A 25,546-nucleotide genomic window follows, 5' to 3' on the forward strand; every position below is an offset into this window, starting at 1 on the left:
TGTTGGAATATGATGGATTGAATCCTGTTGTTGAGCTGGCAATGTAACAACTGAGGATAGATTAACATGGTTGTACATGCACTGGGCTCCTGACTGATCGCGTCCCATTCCATGGCAGAAAAATGCGCACTGTAATTCTGTCCCTCCAAAACAAAATGTCCTCCTATTTTGGATGTAGCTCTTTTGAACTTGATAGAGAATTGAGAAGTTCATTTGAAGAACACATGGGGAGACTGAGATAGTTCTTTAGGTTAATTGAGTACCTCTTGTTTCCACCCACCCGATTTCCTCAATTCGCTTCCCTCCTCACTAGGTGTCCCTGTAATCCTTCATTCCTCTCCCGTTTATTGTGGAACCCATCATTGTCACAGCTGATAGCCACAAACTGGCTAGTACCCATCTCTGTCAATGTGTTACAATCCCCCTGCTGAGACTTAACCTTCCCCTGATCAAGGCAAACTGCTCCCTGATCTCAAAAGCCCACATGGTTTCAAATTACAACTTGCAAATCCCAGCCTATAGCACTCTCCCAGTGACCATTTCCTCCATGTCATCCTACACCCCCAGACATGAGCTGGTTTCAGTCTAGACAACGCTCTGGACATAACCTTCCCAAACCTAGACTGACTGCAAACCATGAAACTATGGACGGGCTGGTTGACAGCCCCTTGTCAAAGTCAAAATACACAGGGGCCTCAAATTGTCCAAGAGGGAATACCTTAAGGGATTTTTCACCAATCGGAGGAATGGAGGGAAATGGTAAAGTGCTGTTTCTCCAATCACACATGCGTTTTCTCCCTTCTTTAGTGAGGAAGATGCCAACGGAGCCTTTTCTGCTGGGCCAAGAGCTGACAGCTGAGAACCTGGGGTTGCAGGTTGAGGGGGTGAGAGATGGAATGTGTGGACAGTGGGGGTTTCCGTGATATGACTTGAGGCAGAATAGGGGTTGAGCCTTTCACTGAGGCTGGAAGGGGCTTTTTCCAGATCCTGGAATTCTATCTGCTCGATCTAGGATGAGGGAAACTGTCAGAGGATGACAAAAGTCGAGCAAATCAATCAGATGACAGGATTGGTTGTGTAGGCTGAGGAGAGCAGGTTTGTGGTAATAGGCAGAGGTGAGTAGGGTTGTGAGAGTCCGGCAGTGAGAGGGCATGGTTAGGAGCATCAAGCAGTTGAGGGGAGGAGTGGAGTGTAGCCAAAGGAGGGTAAGTGTGTAGGAGGGGCTTGGGGCTGCAACGTGCGGTTGTGCTTTGGACGAAATGCCAGTAAACACCTTGATATCCGCAGGTGAGATGGTCAACCATCACCCGTGGAGCGAGAACTTCATCACTGAAGTTTAACTCAATGGCGAGAATATGGTCATTTTACCTGCTGCTCAATTAATTCCACCCTGTCTGATATTCCTCTCACCATTTCTGAGACTAGAATATCCCATTGCAATCTCAACCTGCAGTTAAATTGCAGCGATCACTCGCAGCAGGATTACATGTTGTTGCTCAGTGTCAGGATATTGGGAATTAGATGTCTCAGAACAAAGAACAAAGAACTATACAGCACAGGGACAGGCCCTTTAATGTACCAAGGCTGCACTTAAAACTGTCTTTTTAAGTTAAAAGCCTTTTGTCTCCACTGACTCCAAATAATTCTGTTCTTTTCCTGTTAATTTATCCATCAGGATGCCTTTATGTCATCAAAAAGAATCATATTAAAATGAATAAAAGAGTTCATAATTTTCAACAAGTCTATCTTTTCTACATATTGATCTCAACTAAATGTTTAAATAGTTCATTGTTTTGAAAAACAGTGATGACACAATGTTTTGATGATCAACATGCAAATAATTTAATGCAACAATAATCTATTGCTATTTTGCCTTTTCCCTTTCCTTGTTCAAGCATAAAGTTCTAGCATGTGATTCTCTGTCTCTCTGATAGATTTATTACAACAGAGATACACTCTTTATCGCTCAGGCACAGATCATGGTGAACTCAACCTGATTTGTTATTCTGATTATTATTATTATGATACTGCTGTTTGGAGCTGGAGGTCAGATGCTCAACATGAGGAGAAAATCATAACATTTGCTTCAAGATCTCAATCCCTCAATATAAACAGAATTCACTTTGGGAATCGACTAGTCCCCACAACAGCAAGGATTGATGGCATGAATTTCAATGTGAGGATTGTCCCTGTCCTATTTGAAGATGCAGGAGTTTACACATGTTCAATGCAATCAAATACAATAGCAACCATTACATTAATCACAGTTAAAGGTAGGGAACAGAATGTCGATATTTTCAATGATCAAGTAATTGTTTAAACGCTAAACTATTTTCTTGTTTACCCAGTCACAGTGGAACTTTCTGATGTAGAGACTGTGGGAAGACTCCGTTACCCTGATCTGCTCTGTCTCTGATGTCACTGAATCAATGAGACTTGTTTGGGTCAATAGCAATGGTAAAATTGCTGAAGAAAAGACGTTTACTGAGAGGAATAAAGAAGATAAATCATTGAGACTGATTGTTTGGAAAGGTGACAGAGGCAGAGGAAGTGGACATGTGTTTTGTTTCATCAAAACATGCCTCAGGTTTCAGTCCCGTACTATATGGAACTCCGTGGTAAGTGATTCAGGGCTTGTTCTTAATAATTAGAATCCAAAGGAAATATTGTTTCCATTTATTGCTCTTAACGGCAATAGTAACCCATCCTTTATATCTTGTGTATGAGCCTCTACAATGGTGCAGTTTGTCAGAAACATTTCCTGCGATAACACCTCACTGTCTGAAAGACAAATTGTTTAATTAGTCATTTATTACATCAATGTGCATTTGGAAAGTGAATGAATATTTGTTGGAGAGTGTTAAATGTTTGCACCTTATGTTCCATCAAGTTTGGAGTGAAAGCTGATAATCTATATGAGATGGTAAATTTGTTAATGAAGATAACATTGAGCCAACTTACCTTTGTAAACCTTGAGAGCTTAACCTTCTCTTCAATTCACCGTGTCACAAAACCATGTGTAACAAAGCAGAGAAGATGTTGTAAAATAGACAGCGATGGCTCTGATTTTGGACAAAATTATCCAGGAATATTTTTAGTAGTTATTAAGCATCATAACAAAGTCTGTAGAAAGGATATGTGAAGACTAAGCCAATGTTTGAGCAGGAGAAGTTGCTGTGACTCAGCCTGACCTTAGAGTGGTCAGGATTGTTTGTTCTTTGGCAATGTGATGACATTTTCTTAAATATTTCCCTAACCATATGGAGTGCGAGAAAGACCAATTTGACCTTTTCTCTATCATAGAACATAGAACATAGAACAATACAGCACAGAACAGGCCCTTCGGCCCACGATGTTGTGCCGAACTTCTAACCTAGATTAAGTACCCATCCATGTACCTATCCAAATGCCGCTTAAAGGTCGCCAATGATTCCGATTCCACCACTCCCACGGGCAGCGCATTCCATGCCCCCACCACTCTCTGGGTAAAGAACCCACCCCTGACATCTCCCCTATACCTTCCACCCTTCACCTTAAATTTATGTCCCCTTGTAACACTCTGTTGTACCTGGGGAAAAAGTTTCTGACTGTCTACTCTATCTATTCCTCTGATCATCTTATAAACCTCTATCAAGTCACCCCTCATCCTTCGCCGTTCCAACGAGAAAAGGCCGAGAACTCTCAACCTATCCTCGTACGACTTCCTCTCCATTCCAGGCAACATCCTGGTAAATCTTCTCTGCACCCTCTCCAAAGCTTCCACATCTTTCCTATAGTGAGGCGACCAGAACTGCACACAGTACTCCAACTGTGGCCTAACCAAAGTCCTGTACAGCTGCAACATCACTTCACGACTCTTGAATTCAATCCCTCTGCTAATGAACGATAATACTCCATAGGCCTTCTTACAAACTCTATCCACCTGAGTGGCAACCTTCAAAGATCTATGTACATAGACCCCAAGATCCCTCTGTTCCTCCACCTGACTAAGAACCCTACCATTAACCCTGTATTCCGCATTCTTATTTGTTCTTCCAAAATGGACAACCTCACACTTGGCAGGGTTGAACTCCATCTGCCACTCCTCAGCCCAGCTCTGCATCATATCTAAGTCCCTCTGCAGCCGACAACAGCCCTCCTCACTGTCCACAACTCCACCTATCTTCGTATCATCTGCAAATTTACTGACCCACCCATCGACTCCCTCATCTAAGTCATTAATAAAAATTACAAAAATTACAAAATTACAAAAATTATCCTGCTCACACAAACAGAATGAGACCTCTCAGAATAGATACCAACTTTTCAGTAGAAACCTGTTTAACAGAAGAAGATTAAAAAAAAGCATTGCTTTCAAACATCATGTTTTCTCCTTTTTCCAAAACATTTCAAAATCTTTACCTCTTTTAGATAACTCTCCTATTGCCTTGCCTTATTTCATTTCTCAAATTTTACGTGCTGTATTTTCCCAAATTGCCATCCCAACCCTTCACTACCCTTTGACCCTTCTGCTTTCTACCATTACCCTGACTTTATCATCTGGTAGGGTTAGGGTTAGCGTTCCTTCTGTGTGTCCCTTGGCATTATCTGGCGGTTTCATTGATACATTCACATGACCTCATTATGAAGAAAAACACAAAATGTGCCATTCTGCTCTCCCTTTGAACATCCTGCCTAATACATCACGTGCTCTATATCTCACTAATCTACTTCCTGTTCCGCTCACTGGTTCACTGTTGATCATATATAATCTCCAAGTGTCTCAGCTCCCACCACCATGAAACAGATCTCCCTTAACAGTGTCCATGCACTTGTGGAAATAAGCCTTGTCACCATTGTGGTTATTGCAGATAATTGGATCAACAACATGGCTAAGAGTAGACAATATATTTTATTTCCATTTGGCTACACGGTCCTTTCCAAAACCTTTCTGATTTTTATGTTATGAAGACATTTCAAAAATGTCACAACATTCAAGGCTATGGACCAAGTGTGGACAGTGAAACTAGTGTAGTTTTAGAGTTAGTTTCTGTTGGTGCAGACCCAATGGACCAAAAGTCCTCTTCTGCAGTGTATGATTCCCTGATTCTGAATCCTTTATGGTCCCAAATAAGGCCATTTAGTCCATTGAGTTGCAGATTCTATCACCATATCGTGGCTTGATCTGTCTCCTTTCTCCTCTGGTTGCATATCCCACTTTGTTCCATCCCCTCCCCTCTCCCCGGTCATCCTCATTCTTTGCTGCACACCAATCAAATTGTTCTCACTGCAATGTATTTACTGCTTTCCTCCCTCAACTTTGCAACAAATGATTTCTTATCCTTGGGGGATTTCAACTTCTGTCAGAACTCAGCATGTTCTGGGATCACTTCACCCATTTTTCACATTATCTGCACCCCCCACCCCCCCCCCCCCCCCATTTAAATTCTCCAGTTCATACTTCCCAATTGTCCCTTGATGTCATTTCATAAGACATCACTATTCCCATGAAATCAATCAGGAAAGGCCATCTCTGATCACCTGCCTCTATCAATCTCTAACGACATCACTTTTGTTTTCGATATTAAAAATATATTTGTCTGAGTGCTGCTTGAGTAGGAAAACTATGAGCTGGAAGTTTGATGAGTGCAGCAGTTATGGGAAGGGAGGAACTACAATTTAGTTAAGAAAGATATATTAACTGAGAAAAAAAATACTTCAGGACATGTGTCACAGCTGCAGCATGTGGTAGCTTCAGGATCCCATTCAATTCATTTGAAACCAGAACTATACGGTTTGTAGCTTGTGGAGTGTGGCCTGGTGTCAATGAGCTGGAATGTGCCAGCATTTAATGCCAATCTCTCATTGCCCTTGTCGTGAAATTGGGTGGAGTATTTGTGGATTTGGAGGTAAGAAGTTACAATTTCGTGTTTGTAAAGTACTAGGGGTGAAAGCTTTGCATGCTCCTTTGAAAAGATCATGTGCTTTATCTGTGCTTAGAGACTTAAAATGAACACCTGTGAGCAGCAACTTGAAAGTTTGCAAATCCATAAAGAGCACCTGAATTGAAACATTTGTATCAAAAGGCCATACAGTTAGCAGGCCAAGCAGTAGTTTTTACCAAGCAACAGGCTTTTGAATTTGTCAGTCAGTTTGAACCAGATACTTAGATACCAAAAGCCTGTTAAATTTAAGTCTGATGGTTTTGAGAACATACTGCTTAATTTAAAACAGCAACACGGGAAATATTTATTCCATACAGCGATCTGTGAAAACTCGAGAGTCCACGAACCATTTAAAGTACAAATAAAGAACAACTGTATTTATAGCAGAAAATAATTAACTAACAGGTATTTACAACTCCTTCCTCTATATTTTACCTTCCCCTCCTATAATACTAGTCTGATAAAACTGCCCAATTAAGATTTACCAAACATTCAAGTTTTTAAAAACAGTCAGATATTGAATCTTCTCTTCCTTGGTCTTCTTTTGCTCTTCTTCGGGATTTCTGTTTCACAGGTCACTGATTGATAAAGGTACATTTAAGAGAGCTATTCTCCAGTCAGTCTGCAGATGTTGTTGGCTTGGCAGTTCTCCTCTGAACTATTTAATTTTCCCCGGTCTTATACCCCCTAATCATTGTATTGTGTCATTGTCATTTACGATAGTTAATATACATAATGCAAACTTAATTGGAGTTTGATATTTTTGGGGGTATAATTTAAACTGATTTGAATCTGTTTTGTCATTTCCAGGCAACCAGCTACCCTAGCTTTCAACCAAGTGTTACATTTTTACCTTATTCAGAACACTTGGTGCTGTTAGCTTTTAACTCTCTTAAAGGTACAGTACACCCACACTTTCACAACAATATTAGCAATCCTATTGCAAGGAATACTGATATGTCATCAAGGAATAAAAAGCAGAGGGCAGGGGCAAAGACTCCCACTCCCCCCCCCCCCCACCCGCCCCAAACTCCCAGAGCTAGCTGCCATTCACCAAAGCTAATGGCCCTCAGCTCTCTCTCTCTCGAGAGAGAGAGAGAGAGAGAACCGTCGGCTCTCAAAAGTTCCTCTGTGACTTAGCCAAATAACAACGGTATCAAGCACACAACTGGTTAATATTCCTGACAGAAGAATCAACAGAGAAGGCACTGAACATCTTGGAAGATTTATAACCTGGCTGTAATTTTGAGAGACTACATTTCGTTTTTTTCTATATATAGGTGGGAGTTTTATTTATTGGAACAGCATACCATTAGAATCTTGCTTTGTTCAGGAATAGTTGTTCGTTAGAAGGGATTTATTTGATTTGTTCATAGTTTAGTTAATCTGTTCACTGTTGGAGTTGGATAAATAAAGTGTTACTTGTTTATTTTAAAGTGAGTGTCAGCACTTTATTTTATTTAATCACTAGAAGTTACTGTAGAGCAAGTTACATAATTTTTCACACACCTTTTACAGATTATAGAGCAAAGGTGCTCCTCTTTGGGTGTTTCAGTCTCAGTTCTACCTCTGCTTTATAACACCCTTGAGAAGGTGGTGGGGAACTGCCTCATGACCCTCTGTGTTCATTTGGTGTAGGAAATCCAAGTAATTACCTGCTCGTAGTTGCTCCTAGTAAATGTCACCAAATACTGTCTAATGATGTTGAAATTGGCCTTCCCCCAATTTAGATGCTTAACTTCTGCATGATCCTTCTCCTTTTCCCTCATAAAATAACTGCACAGAGGCTGGTATCCTGTCATCAAGTCACCCTTTAGTTAGTACAGCATAGTACGTTGGCCGTGGGCAGCCAGCTCGGAGTCAGTCCTCAACTGAAGAGATTCTAATCTCCTGGTTATATTGGTCAGCCAAGGCTTTCCTGATTAGGGTTGGGCCAGTCAAGAACCTTATAGTGAATGAGGTTCCGATTCTCCCCCCACCCCAAGTCCAGGGATGTCGGCCTGGTCTTTGACTTGTAGCTTGTCTTGCAATGCTTTCACCCCAGGTCCCTCTGCCTCAAACCCAGACACAGGTAGCGTGTATCAGACCATAGCCCATCTTTTGCATCCAGAACTTCTTGGGAGTGTCTCTTCCTCTAGTTCCAACTGAAATGGTATTGAGGCTGCATCCATTTCAGACTCTGAAGTTTCCTCAGTACTAGACAGAGGGGGATAACCTGCTGATTCTCACAGGCCTTCGGGCTGGTCTGAGGGGCCAGGTATGTTTTGCTCCTGCTCTGTTTGTGAGGTAACAGCTTTGAGGTGATCCACGTTTTTGTTGAGGTCTGTATCAACTTACCCAAACTTTGTAAGGCATGGGAACTGAGCTTGTGTTAACCTCATCTCATGCCCATACAGGGCCATTTCCATCATTCCAGCACCGGAATTAAATTGTCTCTCTTGGGTGGAGAAGGCATTTGGCTGGAATTGGCATTCCTATTGCTGTTTCATCCTCCTGTTGCCACCCAGGTCTGGAAATATCACACTTAACCTGTTGCATAATCTCCTCCCCATCAGCAACTCTGCTGGAGCCCTCCTTGTTGTTGCATGAGGGTAGTCCTATAATTGAACAGAAACCGGGACGGTTTGGTACCAATTGATGCTGTAGGCTGCTTCTTTAATACTGCCTTCAATATTTGAACTGCTGTTTCTGCTTGACCATTGAACGATGGATAGTGTGGAGCTCTCCTTAGACTATAGGAAATATTGGAACTACCCGTTGCTGAATGATGTCTCCTTGTTCTTGAAGTCCGCGTATCATGAAAAATGCCAAAGCTCCTCAGTCATCCCTGAGTTTGTTGAACAAACATTCTGCACATCCAACTGCTTTGAAGGATATCCACAATGACAAGGAACATTGAGCCCATGAAAGGACCATCTTCATCAACATGAAACTGAGTCCAGGGTTTAGCTGGCCATTCTCACGATTGTGAAGGTGCTGCTACTTGCAATTTTTGATCTTGTTTGCATTTTGGCACTGCCCCACCACAGCAGCTAAGTCAGCATCCAAACCTGGCCACCAAACATAGTTTCTTGCTAGCAACGTCATCTTGGAAATCCGTGGATCACCCTAGTGGAGTTTGGACAGTATGTGGCAGCGAACTTTATTTAGGACAATCACTCTTGCTCCCCACAGCAACATGCCATCCTCTACCGGGTCCAGAAACATTTCAAACCTGGTTACGATGGTATTTCTCTTCCCCCATACCACCAGCTGTTTCAGTTTTGCTAAGACAGGGTCTTTTTATGTCCTCAGTCAGATAGTGTCCGCAGTGACTGGAAGGATGTCCAGAAAGTTTAAAACCAAAATGGACTCTTTCAGAGGAGGCACAACAGATGGAGTATCTGTCAGTGTGAGGCAGCCTGAAGCCATCCGCAGTAGCTAATTGGCTTCCTGGACAATGTTCTAACGTGAATTTATACATGCTGAGAATAAAGGCCCAATGCTGAACTCTACCGGAAGCTATTGGCAGCACCTCCTTCAGTAGCTCTAGCACAAGTTTGTGATCTCTTACTATGACAATTTCCTGTCCATACAGGTACTAGTGAACCTTCCTCACAGCAAAGGCATTAGCAAAAGCATCCTCCTCTCTCTGGGCATACTTGCATTCAGCATGAGCCAAACTCCAGGAAGCACATGCTATTGGGCATTCCTCTCTGTTTGGCCACTGGTGAGCCAACGCTATCCTGATATCCCTCAGGAAGGCATCGCATGTCAGCACCACCAGTCGCTTCAGTTCATGGTTTGCCAACACCTGAGGTGATGATAGCTGCTTTTTCACTTCCCTAAAGGCTGCTTCTTGGCCTCATGACCATTTCCAAGGCTGACCCTTTTTCAATAGTAGGCTTAAAGGTGCCAAGATGGAGGCCAGGTTTTGTATGAATTTTCCATAATAATTCACTAACCCAAGGAAAGATCTAAGCTCCAGTACAGACAAGGGAGCCAGGCCTCCTTTGATCATCCTCACTTTCTCTTCCAATGGGTATAACTGGCTTTTATCGACTCTGTATATCAGGTAGGATATTTGGGGTGCCTGGAACATACACTTTTTCCCATCCAAGGTATACGCCACCTGGGAGAAATGTTTAACGAATTTGTCCAAGTTCTCCAAGTGCTCTTTGTTGGTTCTTCCCTCTTATTAATACATCATTCAGATAAATAGCAACCTGGGGCAACCCTTGCAAAATGTTCTCCATGGTGCATTGGAAAAGGGCATAGGCTGATGACACCTCAAATGGCAGGTTTGCATATTGATATAAACCCTTGTGGGTATTAATTTTAGTATACCTCTCTCCTGGGACTTCTCATCCAGTGGCAATTTCAATTGGTGTGGCTCAAGTCTAGCTTCATAAACAATAGACCCCATCCCCACCAAATTTGCATGCAAATCCTCTATGTGAGGGACCACGTATTTACCTAGCTGCAAAAAAGTTGTTTACTATTTGCATAAAATCCCCCACAACAGAAAACCGAGTGATTAGGCTTCACAATCAGTGTGACTGGCACTGCCTATTCTGCAAACTGCACTGGTTTGGTGATTCTTTCACTCTCCAACTTTCTGATTTCTACCTCTACTTTTGCCCGCAAGGCACAAGGCACTGGACAGGCCTTGCATAATCTTGGAATTGCATCCTGGTCAACAGGTAAAGTAGCTTGGCCTCTGATAATTCTAATCACTTCTTGAAAAATTCCTGGGCATTTTACTAGGACTTCGCTTGAGGTCGCCATTTTCCGATTGAAAAGTATTGAGCCAATCAAAGTGAATCTTTCTTAACCAATTCCACCCCAATAAGCTCAGCCCCAACCCTTTTACTACCATCAGGGGTAACTGCACCACTTGCTTCTCACAGGAGACTGGAACTGACATCATACCCTGAATATGCAACAGTTTGCCAGTGTATGTTCGCAGTCTGGGTGAGGTCTCCCGCAAGCTTAAAAGTTGGAGTCCCGAACGAATATTATTAAATACAGATTCTGCAACCACAGATACAGCTGCACCAGAATCAACCTCTATGTGATATGGGTGACCATTTAACAAAACATTAATTTTAATTGCAAAATTAAAAAAAGTGCAGATGCACTGAAGAGATTCTAATCTCCATTTTTTTCTTTTTTCTTAATACACAGACATTTCTGCCATACAGCGGTAGTGCTTATTTCCCCAGCATCCATCTTTGTGTGTAGTTGCAAGACACAGTGAAAATCTCCTGGTTATTTTTTCCCCCTGAACTGAGGAGATTCTAATCTCCTGGCTTTTTTTTGTACATTGACTATGGCCAACCACCTCCTCATTACATATATTTTTAAAACCCCTGCACAACTCTTGGGAAATAGGGCAGGACAGATGACAGAGGTGACAGTGGGAAGTGCACTTTGAGACCAGTGCCCATAGTTTGCACCTTTCGGCCACCTCCAGGACAGCCGGCCCCGGTACCTGCCTGGGTTTCCCCTGTTTCTATTTTAAAAAAATATTTTATTAAATAGTTGCAAAACAGTTTAGAAAAAAAACTGTTTACATTTACAGCTGTATACAACAGCAATTTTACAAGGGAGAGGAGCAGCAAAGCCAGGTCCCAAACCCGACCGTTCAACCAGTTTACAGGGAAATGAGGACAAGCCCCATATCCCAGTTTCAAACATGACAAGACAGCAACAACGACATTTGTATGTAAAAAGACAATCGAATTGCATAAAAAAAAACAGTGCATACAAAACAGACCCAGCTAGCTCCCGCCCCTCCCTCCTTCCGGCCACTTGAAGGCAGCCTGCCCCTACGCACCTTCCGGCTCTCGGTCCACATAATGCCCCTTCCAGTTCTCGGTCCGCCCTGACACAGCTTTCAACCACCTCCAGGACAGCCAGCCTAGAGGTACCTGCCCAGGGTTACAGCGGTCAGGACGGCCTACCCACCTTCCGGCTTCACTAACCGCCCTCAGCACCTTTCGGCCACCTCTAGGACAGCCCGCCCCGGTACCTTCCTGGGGTTCCCCTGCTTCTTTTTAAAAAAATTTTATTAAACAATTATAAAAGTGTTTACAGAAAAACAGTTAACATTTACAGCTGTATACAACAGCAATTTTACAAGGGAGAGGAACAGCAAAGCTAGGCCTCAAACCATACCGTTCAACCAGTTTACAGGGAGATGATGACAAACATCAAATCCCAGTTTCAAATATGAAAAGACAGCAACAATGACATTTATACATAAGACAATCCTGTTACATAAAAAAGTGCAGACAATACAGACCCAGCTAGCCCCTTCACCTCCCACCTTCCGACCATTCTAAGGCAGCCCGCCCCTACGCACCGTCCGGCTCTCGGTCCATCCCATGCCCTTCCAGTTCTCAGTCCACCCTGACACACCTTTCGACCACCTCTCGGACAGCCAGTCCCAGTACCTGCCGGGGTGACAGCGGTCAGGGCGGCCTACCCACCTTCCGGCTTCACTAACCGCACACAGCACCCTTCGGCCACCTCGAGGACAGCCTGCCCTGGTACCTGCCTGGGGTTCCCCTGGTTCTATTTTTTTTTCTTTTTTTTTATATAGAGTTAATCTCCTGTTTATTTTTTTTTTCAAACCTATTTATTTATTTATTTATTTATTTATTTTTAATTTAACCCCCACACTACCACCTAAGTGCGGTATCCCCTGGTTCTATTTTTTCTTTTTTTTCTCTTTTTTTGTGCAGGTGTGAGACACAGTGAGAGAATCTCCTGTTTATTTTTTTTTTAACTCCTGTTTCTTATTATTATTTTTTTTTCTTTTAACACCCACACTACCACCTAAGTGCGGTATCCCCTGGTTCTATTGGTCAGCCAAACCTTTCCTGATTGGCCCAGTTTAACAACCCCAATCAAGCACCTCGTAGTCAAAGAAGTCCACTTGGTTCCAATTGCTACACAACATGACCTTAAAACTTACAGAGTTACCGTCACCATCCACAAAACGCTTGCTCACTGATGCTTCAATCACTTGACCGTCTTTATTCTCCAAGATTAGATCTCCAACCATTCCATCTCTCATGGGATATCTATGAGATGACAAAAAACCCTGATTGGCTCAAGGGCAATTCGAGATAAACAACAAGTGCTGTCCTTTCCAGTGACATCCCTATCACACAAAACAAAATTAAATACAGCTTGAACACAAAGACCTTTGCTCTGTGAGCTACAAAGTCTCTTACTCTGGTGTGTTAGTGCTGTGTCATATCTGAATCATAGATAAGAACTTACTGAAAAGACATTTTCTGCAGGCTTCATAATTACGCAAGTAGACATTGAAATGTATTAGCTCATTTTATCAATTTTAATCTTTCCTTACAGGAAACCTCAATGAAGCGTTTTTTCTCCAATCAGGAAGGGTAATTTTTATTGAAAGGACCAGACAATCCTGGAAATAGCTCCATTATCTGGGAATGATGGGCACATTCAGGACATAAACTATAAAACAATTGGGAACTTTTCACAGAGAAGGTCAACACTGGGCTGTAAAATGGAGTGATGATTACAATGATACAGCAGACATTTCTCGAAGAATGTATGAGCACTACGGTACCCTCAATCTGTTAATCAGAAATCCTAGCTTTGAACTTGGTGGATTGTTTACCTGGACTCAAACAGAGCCCATTAAGAAGATCCTGAAACAGATTGAGCTATTTGTGATCAAAGGTAAGTAAGAAGGAGTGGAAAGGGTGGAATAAAATGATTTTCTGTCTATCCATGGAAATTCATAGATTGTTGGAATCCATTCCTATTGAGTCATAGTACAAATAGGAATTGGAAACTCAATCTCCTTATTGTAGTGGTGGGAATCTTAGATGAGACTGGGTCAATTATCTTATTAAAGTGAGGCTGCTGGAGTTTAAGATCTTTGAATGGGAAGAATGTATTCATGTGCCATATAGGAGATAGACTTAGACTTAGCACTCTTGCATCTCTTTTTGTGATCTTTACTCCACAGTCTTAAATGATCTCTTAAACTAATATTGCTCAACTGTATAGACTTTACATCCACTGTTATAAAAGAAGAGTTTTTTGGGATCCAAACCCATTTAAGATAACAGGTTATTTACATTCTCTCAGCTGCATAGAGTTGGGGTAAGATCTAAATTGTTGCATCTCTCTCCAGAGTCTGCTCATCAACATGTGATTTTTTAAATCACTCATGATGTAGTTTATTGTTCCCATATTCAATCTTAGCCTTTTCCTCTATAATCACAGGACAAATACACTCTAATTTGCAAACTGTCCAAATTAATCTCAAAGATTCCAAGGAGAGCGAGATGGTGTCAGCAGTTAGGGAATGGAGTTTGGTACAGCGATCAAAAATGAAACGGTTTCATAGCGGGTGGCACAGTGGCTCTGTGTTTAGCACTGCTGCCTCACAGTGCCATGGACCTGAGTTTGATTCCCGCCTCAGATAACTGTCTATATGGAGTTTGTACATTTTTCCCAGGTCTGCCTGGGTTTCCTTCCACAATGCAAAGATGTGGTGGTCAAGAGAATTGGCCGTGCTAAATTGCCCATAATGTTAGGTGCCTTAGTCAGGGGGCAATATAGGGTAGGGGAATGGGTCTGGGTGGGTTACTGTTCAGAGGGTTGGTGTGGATCTGTTGGGAGAAATGGCTTATTTCCATACATTAGGGAATCTAATCTATACTTCTCAATATTTAACCACCTAAACTAGAATAACTAACTCAATTTAAAAAAAAAGATAGTAAACACGGTCTGGTCATTAAATTAAGTGGATGGATTGAGGATAATTAATTCTGATTCTTATCATTAGCTTTTGTTCTCAATCTTTTCTCCGTTTTCATATAATTGATGAGAAAGTTGCCACGGAGAGAGATAGAGCTGCAGGTATCAGTACGGTGTTCAATGTGAACGCCGATGATGATGATGACTTTGGCCTTTTGATTATGTAACTGAAACAAATTGCATCTTATCGAAGAGTAGAGGTAATGTCAACATTGTGACAACACAGAAGCAAATGTGAGTGAAGGTGGACATACTGATCAGAGTGTCATGAATAGACATATGGAAGCTGACCCAATGGATAGAATCTTCCACACTTGGAGGGACTGAGCGTTGGGACAGAAAGGCACTGAATGGGGTGCAATGTGACTCACTCAAACATTGCTGCATTCACACATTCACCATAATCACATTCTGGCCAGGTAGACCCATGGTTGGTCTTTTTGTCAAGCTGCCTCAAAATACTCCCCAGGGGCTGGTATCCTATCAGCATGTCACCTTTTATTTCCATGTGAAGAGTCCTTGACACTGATCCATCTCCCCTAGAGCCAGGTGTCAAAGGTGAAGAAATTGCCCGTCGTGTTCAGGGATGTATAGGTTAGGTGCATTAGTAAGGGGAAATGTAGTGTAACAGGTTAGGGGAAGGGGTCTGGGTGAGTTACTCTTCGGAGGGTCAGTGTGGACTTGTTGGGCCAAATGGCCTATTTCCACACTGTAGGGATTCTATGATTCAATGATGTCTGACACTCCTGTTGTCATCTATTAGTGAGGGCTCCCTGATTGGATCAGATTAATGGTGACAATTAGCAATCTCATATTCTTGACATACACCAAGCTGACCTCATTACAACCGACACAGCCTTTAAGTGAATACTTCAAGATAATTCAAAAGTCTCATTCCACACTGCTGGGTTTAACTCAGAAGCAGAAGGGCCTGTTACGAAGCAGTGTTCATGAAGGTTGTCAATCATTGGGCATGAAGTCACTTTGGGGCTGGGTTTCACTCCATTGATCAATGGCAGCCAGTACCAATGACAAGGGAATGGATATCAGACAAGAGGGTTCTTGCTGGAAGAAATCCCTTACACCCTTGCCTCTGACCACTCTGAACCATTAGCACTGCTACCCCAATCCGAGAAAAGCACACACTCTTGCTGGGCAGGACTTCCATCTCCAATGTCTTGATTTCAGGTGAAGACAGGACAATGGCCTCACTAATGCTTGGTTGGCAAGTGGTTCAATAACCTTCCCCAGAAAAGCCATCTTGAGTTTCCAACAAACACCATAGAGAACATGCAAAACTTTCAGAATCTCCACTAATTTCAAGCCATGTCTTTGGGTAATATTGCCAAGAAACTGCAGGTAGAAAAGGAATAGGGGGATGCCAAGGGAAATCATCTGTGAACAACAACTGGGAAATGTGAATGATCAGCATGAAACATGACTAGTCAGCATCTGACTCTATGTGGAGACAAATACAAATTTGAATAGAGCTTTCTGAGATGATAAAGCTTCATGTCTCTGTTTTACAGTTGAGATTGATTCACAGTGGCCTGTAATGGGCAGTGACATCACCCTCAGCTGCACCATCTCCAGACTCTCAGACACCATCAACCTTCAGTGGAAACAGAGAAACTCTTCTCAGGAAAACAGGAGGATCAACACTGACGATATCCAACTAAATAACACAGTCTATCTCATCATTAGACATGCTGGAGCCAAAAATCAGAATTTATATGCATGGGAAGTACAGGAAAATAACTCCATTATTCTCACTGGAAAAACAAACATTGATGTGAATCAGAGTAAGTCCAGAACTACCATAAGTAGATGGTCAACAGTCACTGATATAAAACCATTCCCCACAAAATAGAGTGAGCACTTTAACACTGTCAGATACTCATGCAGAATATGATCTTTGTCTCTGTTCTGATTATTGATATCATAAAATGGTGAATTTATGAACTCATGCCACCTATCAGGAGAATTTGCTAGAATCATTTCAATTTATATCGGTTCATAAAACAAAAATAAAAACCATCAATCAAATAAAATTCAGGCCAATGCAATTGAAAGTACAAGCTGATTGAAGGCGCTGACACTGAACAAGATTTGGGTCTTTTCTGGGATATTCTTTCAATGGAACCAGTGACTTTGAAAAGTTCTCAATGTGTCTTACACTCAGAGACATTCATTTACTGTAGCTGAGTGAAGGAAGGCATAGCCAAGGGATGTGAGGAGAAGACCCCTTGTGATTTAAATTGATTATTTGTGACCCTTGTCTCTTATTCCCCTGTCACCTTGCTGCTAATGCTGATCATTAATGGTAAAAGTGAGGGAGTGTATTTCTGGCAGTCACTGAGCATCCTGCTGCACTTGACTCTCCTGAAGATCCAATGATGCCCCATCAGAAGACCTGACCAACAGTTGGCCCACACTCCCAACTCAATCCGACAGGCATCTCCCAGATCCACATGAACACCTCTCTGATTTATCCTGCTTCTCCATAGCACCCACAACTGTCCATGGAGACAGCCAGACACATGTATTTTGGAGCCAGTGTAGTACTGGTTAAAGTGAAGGATTCCATCTGCTCTGATAGGCCCCTCCAGATTTAACCAAGCATTCAAAACTGAGAAGACCAATTGTCTGCGGTGCAATGACTCTGGTGGAAGGGTGTGTTACCTTGTATGTGCACTTGGCCTCAGGAATATGTCATCATTATCTCCGAGCAGCCATCCTTGAAAAGCATTTATCCCTGACAGTGAGGCAGGAATGTGAGAGTTATAAAGACTGTAGACATAATGGATATAGGTTTTCAGGACGCCTCTGCAGGTTTGTTAGTAGTTGTAACAATGATCCCAGATGAATTGGACCCTGACCAAGTGTAAAGCTTTCCTGAGAATGAATTCAGCTGCATTATGAAATGGTGCTCTTAGTGTGGCATGTGGCATAATATATACTACTGCTACGGAGTGTTGGCAGTTGAATGAATGAATAGATAGTCCATGTGGTGCTAATCAGCGGGCTACTTTGACCTGGGTGGTGTCAAGATTCTTGAGTGCTGATGGAGCCCTACCCATCCACACAAGTGAGGAGTGTTCCATCATACTCTTAACTTGTGCCTGATAGATGGTGGACAGGCTTTGGGGAATCAGATGTTGATTAAGCCGCTGCAGCATTCCTCACCAGACAGTCAGTATGTCAGTATACCTTCAAGAAACACAAAATGTCACCATAATTTTCAGGGATATGTCTTCATGACATACTTCTAACCTTCCTTATCCCTTCATGATATCATCACAGTAGTACAGCATGTAATCTGATCAAGGGCTAGTAGGATGTGGATAAGGATGTAGCCAGGTTAGGTTAAGGAAGTAGTTTAGTGTTCGTGGTTTGGGTACTGTGGTGTTGGTGGTTGCAGGGAGTGATTTGAGTTTCCCAGCCTCAAACCAAATGTTAAACTGTCTAATATTTCCTGCATCAGTATCAATGCCTATCATTTGGTATCTATGTGTGATTAGGACCAGCTGATCAACTACTTGTCTTAAACAAATTAACTCCTCTTTGCTCTTCTACTGGCCAAAGGTCTGAGGCTAATCCAAGCTTGACCTCACTCTTTGGTGTAGCAAACTTTGATGGACCTATCTATGTTTCTATTTCCATTGGACCATGAAATAACATCCCATTGAGATAATAAGCATCCAAGAGAATGATTATGAGACATTTCTTGACGTTTCATTGCTGAAGCAGTTCAACTAATTCAGATCCAAAGAAAAGACACATTGGACTTGGGTTTGTTCATGCCATTTTTCTCTTCAAAGATGTTGCCAGAGTTACTCCAGCACTTTCTATTTTTATTTCAAATCTCCAGCATCTGCAACATTTTGCTTTTATTTAACCAATTAAATATTGCCTCCAGGCCTTGTGGAAATGATATCACTTGGGCAGGGAGATTATGTTGAGGGAAGATAGACCTTGTACCACAACCCATTACTTAATTCAAAAATAGCCTAGGTGAATAGCCAGTGTACTCAGATCCTAATCAATCTCACTAGCCCAGTAATGTTCTCCCAGATGACACAAGGAAACAGTATGGTAATCGACCTCATTGAATTTCCGCCCCGTGTTTCTCAGTGACTGTAACAGTCGAACACGTTGTTTTCTGTTTCTCTCTGTTGCAGATTTACATGATAAAAAATACACACTTTATCGGTCAGTCACAGATCAAAGTGAACTCGAGCTGATTTGTGAAGTCGATTCTACGATAATAAAAACTAAATGGACCTGGTCTTCACATTTAAAGAATGAAGATCAAGAAATAGCTTCCACTTACAAATCAAAGCCTGTCAACATAAACAGGGCCTACATTGGGAGTCGATTGGTCCCTCCAGTGAGCAGTTTCACTGACAGGTTTTTCAGTGTGCGGATTGTGCCTGTCCTGTTTGAAGATGCAGGAGATTACAGATGTTTTCAGGGATCAAATAATCATTTGACCATTAACTTGATCACAGTTAAAGGTAGGGGATAAAATGTTGATGATGTTTTCATTGATCAAGTCATTGTTTAAAATCTAAGCGATTTTCTTGCTTACACAGTCACAGCGGAACTCTCTGATGCAGAGACTGAGGGAGGCTCTGTTACCCTGACCTGCTCTGTCTCTGATGTCACTAAATCCATGAGACTTGCTTGGGTTGATCGCGGTGGTAAAATTATTGCAGCAAAAACATTCAAGGAACAGAAGCAGGAAGAGGATAATTTACAGCTGATTACTCAGGAATTTGATAGAGACAGCAGCTACTGGGCATGTATTTTGTTTCATGAAAACATACCCAAGGTTTTAATTCCTTATGATCTGAAGCTTTACAGTAAGTGTCTCAGATTTTATTTGAAATACATTTTTAGTTACTTCTTTTAAAATGAAATGACTTGCTTTTCATCCTCTTTTACGTTTCACATTACTGAGGGTACACAATTTAGCTCTGCAAGCAGAAGTAATAGAGTGAAACTGAAAATGTGTATTTGTGCCCATTACATTTATATAAGGTAACTGCTAAATGTTGAATCCCCACTATCAACTTTAATGCACCTTGCTTGTAGTGGACTGGAACTCTGCAGACTTCATTGCATTCCATTAGGTTCTATGTATAATGATTGAAAAATATGACATTATTCTGTCTCTACCCTCAATCATATCAATTCCATAACTCTCCAACACTTCTGACATTGTTTACCTGCAGCAGAGTGATATGCAGCAGTGTTCTCAAACTGTGAGATTGACAGCACATAATTCCACACGAGCACACCAGCCCACTAATACACACAGACCAGGGGTTGCACTTGGTTTCTCGATGTGGCTTTCTGTACATTCCTGGAAGGGTGAAGCATAGACCTGTCTACAGTGTGGTATGCCATCCACAAGGGATAACATTCTTCTGTGAGTGGTAATCAGCCACTTCTTATCTCTGGAGCAGAACGGGTCACAGAGCAGTTTTTGAACAGCTTCTCATCTTTGGAAGGGAAAAAAAATTCACGCTAACTTTTGAATTGATCAGTGATGTAAATTTGACATTACCAGACTGATGATGTTGGGGACGGTTCAGAGTCAACCACTCACTTTCCGAACAGCAGGATTACAGATTATTATAAACAATGACCAAAAAGAAATTGTAAACTCGGTATCAGAGAAGAAATCTACTTTGACATGGACAGTAATATGATGGTGATTGATCTCCAGATTTCATGACAAATCATATTGAACGTTTTATTTCAGCGATTAAAATCTTGACCATGTCCAGGTGATGGGACCTGACTCAATTGAGCAGAAGTGTATCAGGACTCTGTCTGTCTGAGTAAATTGTGCAATTACTTTATTTATTACCTGATCGCGTGTTACAATAGTGGATTGAGATATTACACTGCAATTTTAAATGTAACATGCCTGAGAAAAATGTTATTCTTGTCATGAAACATTCTGAACCATCCATTGTTGCAAGGCTGGATATGAATAATATCAACAACATTGCATTTCTCAGAATACTTCTGGTTTGAAAATAGTTTCCAATTTCAGAGCTGTGGTTGTTTCACGCCTTGATGGCACAGTACAGCGGAGATTGAGAGCTCACCACCTGGGAAATCTCAGGGGTGAGTTTGGTTTCATCCACTGTAGCAAACATAACACTTTTACATCGAATCAGTATAAGGAAACAAGTGATTCAATTACTTTCCACATTCCTTTTTCCATTCACACAAAGCTGATTAATCTAATTGAATTAATTTAATTTAATTTTCAACTTTGAATTAGATGGAGACTTTAACTGTTATCAACCTCTTTCTTGTTCACAGCGAGCATGAGGCCAGTTCCAGTCTTTTGGATCATCGCAGTTTCTGTTTACTTGGTTACTAAACTGGTCTTTGTTGTTGGCCTTATCTTCCACATGAAGAAGATAAACAGAGTAAGAATTTTTTTATAAAATCCTGATTTAACTGTCAACTGTCCCTGAGGAAACTGGTGCCTTTGGACAGATATTAGTGATCCAAACTGATTAATAAATTGTTCATTAAACCCATTTAAAAGAATCATAATGAGTAGAGTGCAATAGAGTAATTTATCAAAATTGGATGAAATTGTAAACCTTGATTTTTTTTCCTGACTTTCTTGTCAGAAACCCTCTTTATTCCCATTATCCCCAAGGAAGAAATCAGGAAAAGCAAATAGCTCCTTCCTTGTTAATCAATGAGTGGACATGCTCAAACAAGGATGCTGTTCTTTGAACAGTTTTCATTGATTCTCACAAATACTCCTCTTGGAAATTATGATGTTGAAAAATGTCAAAAAACAATATTTGAATAATTAAACCAAGAGCTGTAAAATTATAATGAACTGAAGATACCTTCTGAATATTTACTGTTTGCTCTGATTCTTGTTGCTGTAATTCTTGATGTTAGCGATCTGATGTCTCGAGAAGGCTTCAGTAGAGTTGGGATTCGGAAATCCACTTGTCGCGAAGTAAACCACAACCTCTGTGGCAGGTTTGGTTTTGCTGCTTCACTGATGTTCAAATCTCAGTCAGCTCCAAGAAAAAGACTGTTTGAGAGAAACCTATTTGATTTGTGTTTGAGGAAGGGGTTTTTCAAGGCCGTGAACACTTGGGTGAAATTAAAATTGTGCAAGTATCTTCCAATAATGCCAAGAACTGCAGTTTATAATTTCTCCCAGGTTAGTTTCTTCTATTTGCTGAAGCCTGTCAGCTGGGTTTCACTGCTACCTGGCCGATCCTGTTCTGACAAGACCCAACCAAGGTTCACCAAGTTAGTACATTGCGAGATGGGATAGCCCAAATTGATAAGCTCCTGAGTGAACAGGAAGAACTGGCTCCACTTCGTTATTCACCCACTTCCTCAATTAATCACCACAAGCTAATCTTACAAAGAATTCCTTCCCACGTGGAAACTTCGCTCCTTGATTGGATGAATTTATATTTTGACAATGAACAGTTGATTTTGAGATTCTTGGCTTTGAAGGTTGATTGAAAGTCCTTTGTCCTGGTTCTTTTTGGCAGTGGCTACCTGTCAGAACTCAGAATGAGAGAGATCCTTTTCACTGTCTTTCTCCTGTAGAGTGTAGGGGCTCGGGCTTAATAGCCTGTCTCAGAATTGTGAGGAGAAAGTGAGGTCTGCAGATGCTGGAGATCAGAGCTGAAAATGCCTTGCTGGAAAAGCGCAGCAGGTCAGGCAGCATCCAGGGAACAGGAGAATCGACATTCCCGAAACGTCGATTCTCCTGTTCCCTGGATGCTGCCTGACCTGCTGCGCTTTTCCAGCAACACACTGTCTCAGAATTGTCACCTTCAAAGCACATTGGTGCACACATGAGGATGTCAGGTCACTAACACAAACAGAGTCGAGTTGAATCTCACTTCTAAACCCGGTTCCTGTGTATTAGTGAAATGGGGAAAATATGTTTCTCCTAGACTGCTGTCATTTTGTTTTACCATCTCGCTTTCAGACTGAGATACTCTCAGGGAATTATGGTTTGGTTTGTAAATCTTTTCTCGGAAACCAAAGTTGCTGGGGTTTTGGAGAATTAGTCTCTTTCGGTTAGAACTAGGAGCTGGGGTTTCTCTCTGCTGTGAGACAAATCAAATTTTCTGAATTAGATGTTTTGCCAAGGGGTGGGTTTGTTGGATATTACTATATTGGAAGCATTAATTACTAACGTTTACAGTATCTATTATTCTGTTAAGTTTTCCAGTATAGTTAAGTTATTCCAAGTTCTTCTTTCATCTGTGTATTTTAATAATAGTGTTTCGATAAATTCTGTTTTGCGTAACATCGAGTAGTTTGGCCAATCAAATTGCATCTGGAACACAGCAAGTTACATTGGTTGTTAAAATTAGACAAAGTCAGGGTCCAGGTTACCTTCCAAATATTTTGAGGGGGTGGGGTCTGATTTGATCCGTAACAACAGTCACGGAGTTTACATTTACAGTCATTTTGTTGGCTCTATATCCTTGCTTTTGATTTTAGAAAAGGCACGTCTTGTAACTTAAAATTTTTATTTGTGAGTCAACCCAATGAGAAGTTTCAAAGTTTTCTCTCTACTCCTTACAAAGTTAACTCCCCAGAAATAGGAAAAAAAGTCAGTTTCAACTGTTGAAATGATCTTATTCAACATGAGCCAAACTCTGTTTCCTTGTACATTCGTAAAATTTCCTTTGTCCATCACTTCCTTATTAATGTTTACCCTTGAAGGACTAAATTTGAAGTAATTCTTTGCCTCTTGTTAGAAATCAAGCAGCAGGATTCTGGAGCAGCCAACAAGAAATAAAGAAGCTGTTGGATTACAGATCCTGAACTCTAGCCCTGATTTGTGACCTCAGAATGAATGATGCGGCACAGACATGCCTGTGCTCAATGAGATCTTCACTCCTATAAAACAAAATTAATCGAACCTTGAAATCTTTCATGTTAGTTTTATTCGGATTATATCTTTGATGCTATTCTCATGTCGCTGGATTTATTTATGTTGTGACTTGTGCACATCTATTGTTCCAATCTCCGTATAATTTTACTTTCCAAGTGCTAACTTTCAAGGTGGCTGTGTCATATTGCATTGAATGGCAATTGTTGTGGATGTTGACCTGACTTCCTGATCTCTGCTCTTGACTAGTTGAGTCACATCCTGCAGTGACCATTTTATACCTCGAGGAATGGATGGGTGTGATGTAGGATTTGTGATTTATATCTGTTTCAATATCATTGATTGCTGTGTGTCGATTGGTTCATTCTGTTCCATCTTCATTTCTTTTGTTCATTAACTTGTTTCCTGGTTAACCAGAAATCTGCCTGATTCTGTACTTATGTTTCAACCTTGTTAAAACAAATAAGATTCCAGGCAGGGAACTGACTTCTCCAGTAATAACATCAGGTGGGATCATAACACGGTGATCTAGCACTACTGCCATGTGTAAAGTTAAAAAGCTCGCAGTATGGATTTGTAACTGAGAGGGATGTCAGCCGGATTCTCTCCGCAGCTGAGTTGAATAGAGTTGATCTGTTTTAACATCCACTTTGAGAATTTACAACAGAATTTTAATGCCCAATGATCAACTCAAATGAAGACACCATGTCTCCTGTGCATCTCCTGGAAACAATGGTATAAAGCAACGGTGGAATCACAAGGGAACATTGTCTCCATGCTCCTCTGGGAGGAACTGTTTGGGATATGACCAATTGTGACTAAAAAAACAATAAAATAATCATTTAAAAATCACCATGATGAAAAGATGGAAAATAATTTTGCAAATTAAAGTTATAATGACAACAGTTTTGGGGCTGATTTACTGAGATATCCTTCACAATCATTGACACTCTCAGAATGGATTGTTTGCTGATTTTACTGCGTGATGGTGATGAGAAGGTGAGGACAATCCCGTTCGGGGAATACCAGATCAGTGCTGGACCCTCGGAAGCACCAAGGATGGGACAGAACTTCGGTGTGCCTGTAAAACAGATCCTTAAGTTATGAGGACAGATAGATAAACTTATGAGGAAGTCTCATGGCATTTTTTGTTTTATTTGCTGAGTTTAAGGGCGGGGAACTCTGTTAGAAGTGTATAAATGATTGGTTATGCTGCAGCTAGAGTATTGTGTATGGTTCTGGAAACCACATTGTCAAAGGTATGTGAGGGCACAAAGAAAATTTCCCAGGATGCTACCTAGGCTGGAAAGAGAGATTAGACAGAATTGGAACGAAAAGAGCTGCAGATGCTGTAAATCTGAAAGAAAAACAGAGATTGCTGGAAAATCTCAGCAGGTCTGGCAACATCTGTAGAGACAAATCAAAGTTAATGCTTTGGGTTGAGTGATCCTTCCTCAGAACAGAATGGTGTTGTTTTCCTGAGAGCAGAGGAGACTGAGAGGGGACATGATAGAGATGTTTAAAATTATGAGAGGCATAGACAGTAAGAAATGTTTCCTCTTGATGGAAGGGCCAATACCCAGGGTGCATAGATTGTAAGCAAGGGGCTGGAGGTTTAGAGGAGATGTGAGGAAAAATGTTTTCATCTAGAGGAAGGTGGGGATCTGGAACTGCCTGTAAGGCTGGTAGAGGCAAAGAATCCTCAGTACATTTAAGAAGCATTTATATGTGCACCTGCAATGCCAAGACATACAAGGCTATGGGCCAAGTGCTGGAAAATGGGATTAGAGTAGTCAGGTGGTTGTTTTTAATTGGTGCAGACTCGAAGGACTGAAGGGCCTTTTTCTGTGCCGTTGATCTCTCTGACTCCATTGTTTCAGAATGGAAAGCGTGAGTATTTCCTGTT

At 41.4% G+C, this 25,546-nt stretch overlaps 2 protein-coding genes across 4 annotated transcripts in view; both read left to right on the forward strand.

The window, feature by feature from the left end:
* Positions 1-25,546, forward strand: part of LOC122547072 (uncharacterized) — a 108,946-nt gene that overhangs the window by 3,762 nt on the left and 79,638 nt on the right. The window contains exon 2 of the mRNA XM_087995166.1: positions 1,935-2,273. Coding sequence (XP_087851292.1) covers positions 1,935-2,273 — 339 coding nt within the window. The remainder of the gene's footprint in view (positions 1-1,934; positions 2,274-25,546) is intronic.
* On the forward strand, positions 2,181-24,493 carry LOC122544829 (uncharacterized). Of its 3 annotated transcripts, XM_087995170.1 has the most exons (8): positions 2,181-2,273; positions 2,349-2,618; positions 13,287-13,631; positions 16,250-16,522; positions 18,902-19,237; positions 19,316-19,585; positions 21,063-21,172; positions 23,507-24,493. In XM_087995170.1, exons 3-8 carry the CDS (start codon positions 13,499-13,501, stop codon positions 23,591-23,593), a joined length of 1,209 nt encoding a protein of 402 aa, XP_087851296.1. In that variant the 5' UTR covers positions 2,181-2,273; positions 2,349-2,618; positions 13,287-13,498; the 3' UTR covers positions 23,594-24,493. The 3 variants fall into 3 exon arrangements, 2 of the variants coding, with proteins under 2 accessions (XP_087851296.1, XP_087851295.1); XR_015759705.1 differs by lacking the exons at positions 2,181-2,273; positions 2,349-2,618; positions 23,507-24,493 and adding an exon at positions 20,753-20,861 and having other exon boundaries at positions 13,409-13,631; XM_087995169.1 differs by lacking the exons at positions 2,181-2,273; positions 2,349-2,618; positions 23,507-24,493 and adding an exon at positions 20,788-20,861 and having other exon boundaries at positions 13,409-13,631.

The sequence above is a fragment of the Chiloscyllium plagiosum genome, unplaced genomic scaffold (assembly GCF_037043375.1).
Source record: "Chiloscyllium plagiosum isolate Xiang-an unplaced genomic scaffold, Cpla_swu_hap1 HiC_scaffold_16, whole genome shotgun sequence".
NCBI lineage: Eukaryota > Metazoa > Chordata > Chondrichthyes > Orectolobiformes > Hemiscylliidae > Chiloscyllium > Chiloscyllium plagiosum.

Coding starts and splice junctions, on each gene's coding strand:
- LOC122544829 (XM_087995170.1), top strand. CDS start 13,499: ATGTATGAGCACTACGGTACCCTCAATCTGTTAATCAGAAATCCTAGC. Junction 13,632..16,249: donor TGAGCTATTTGTGATCAAAG/GTAAGTAAGAAG, acceptor TCTGTTTTACAG/TTGAGATTGATTCACAGTGG. Junction 19,586..21,062: donor TTATGATCTGAAGCTTTACA/GTAAGTGTCTCA, acceptor TCTTGTTCACAG/CGAGCATGAGGCCAGTTCCA.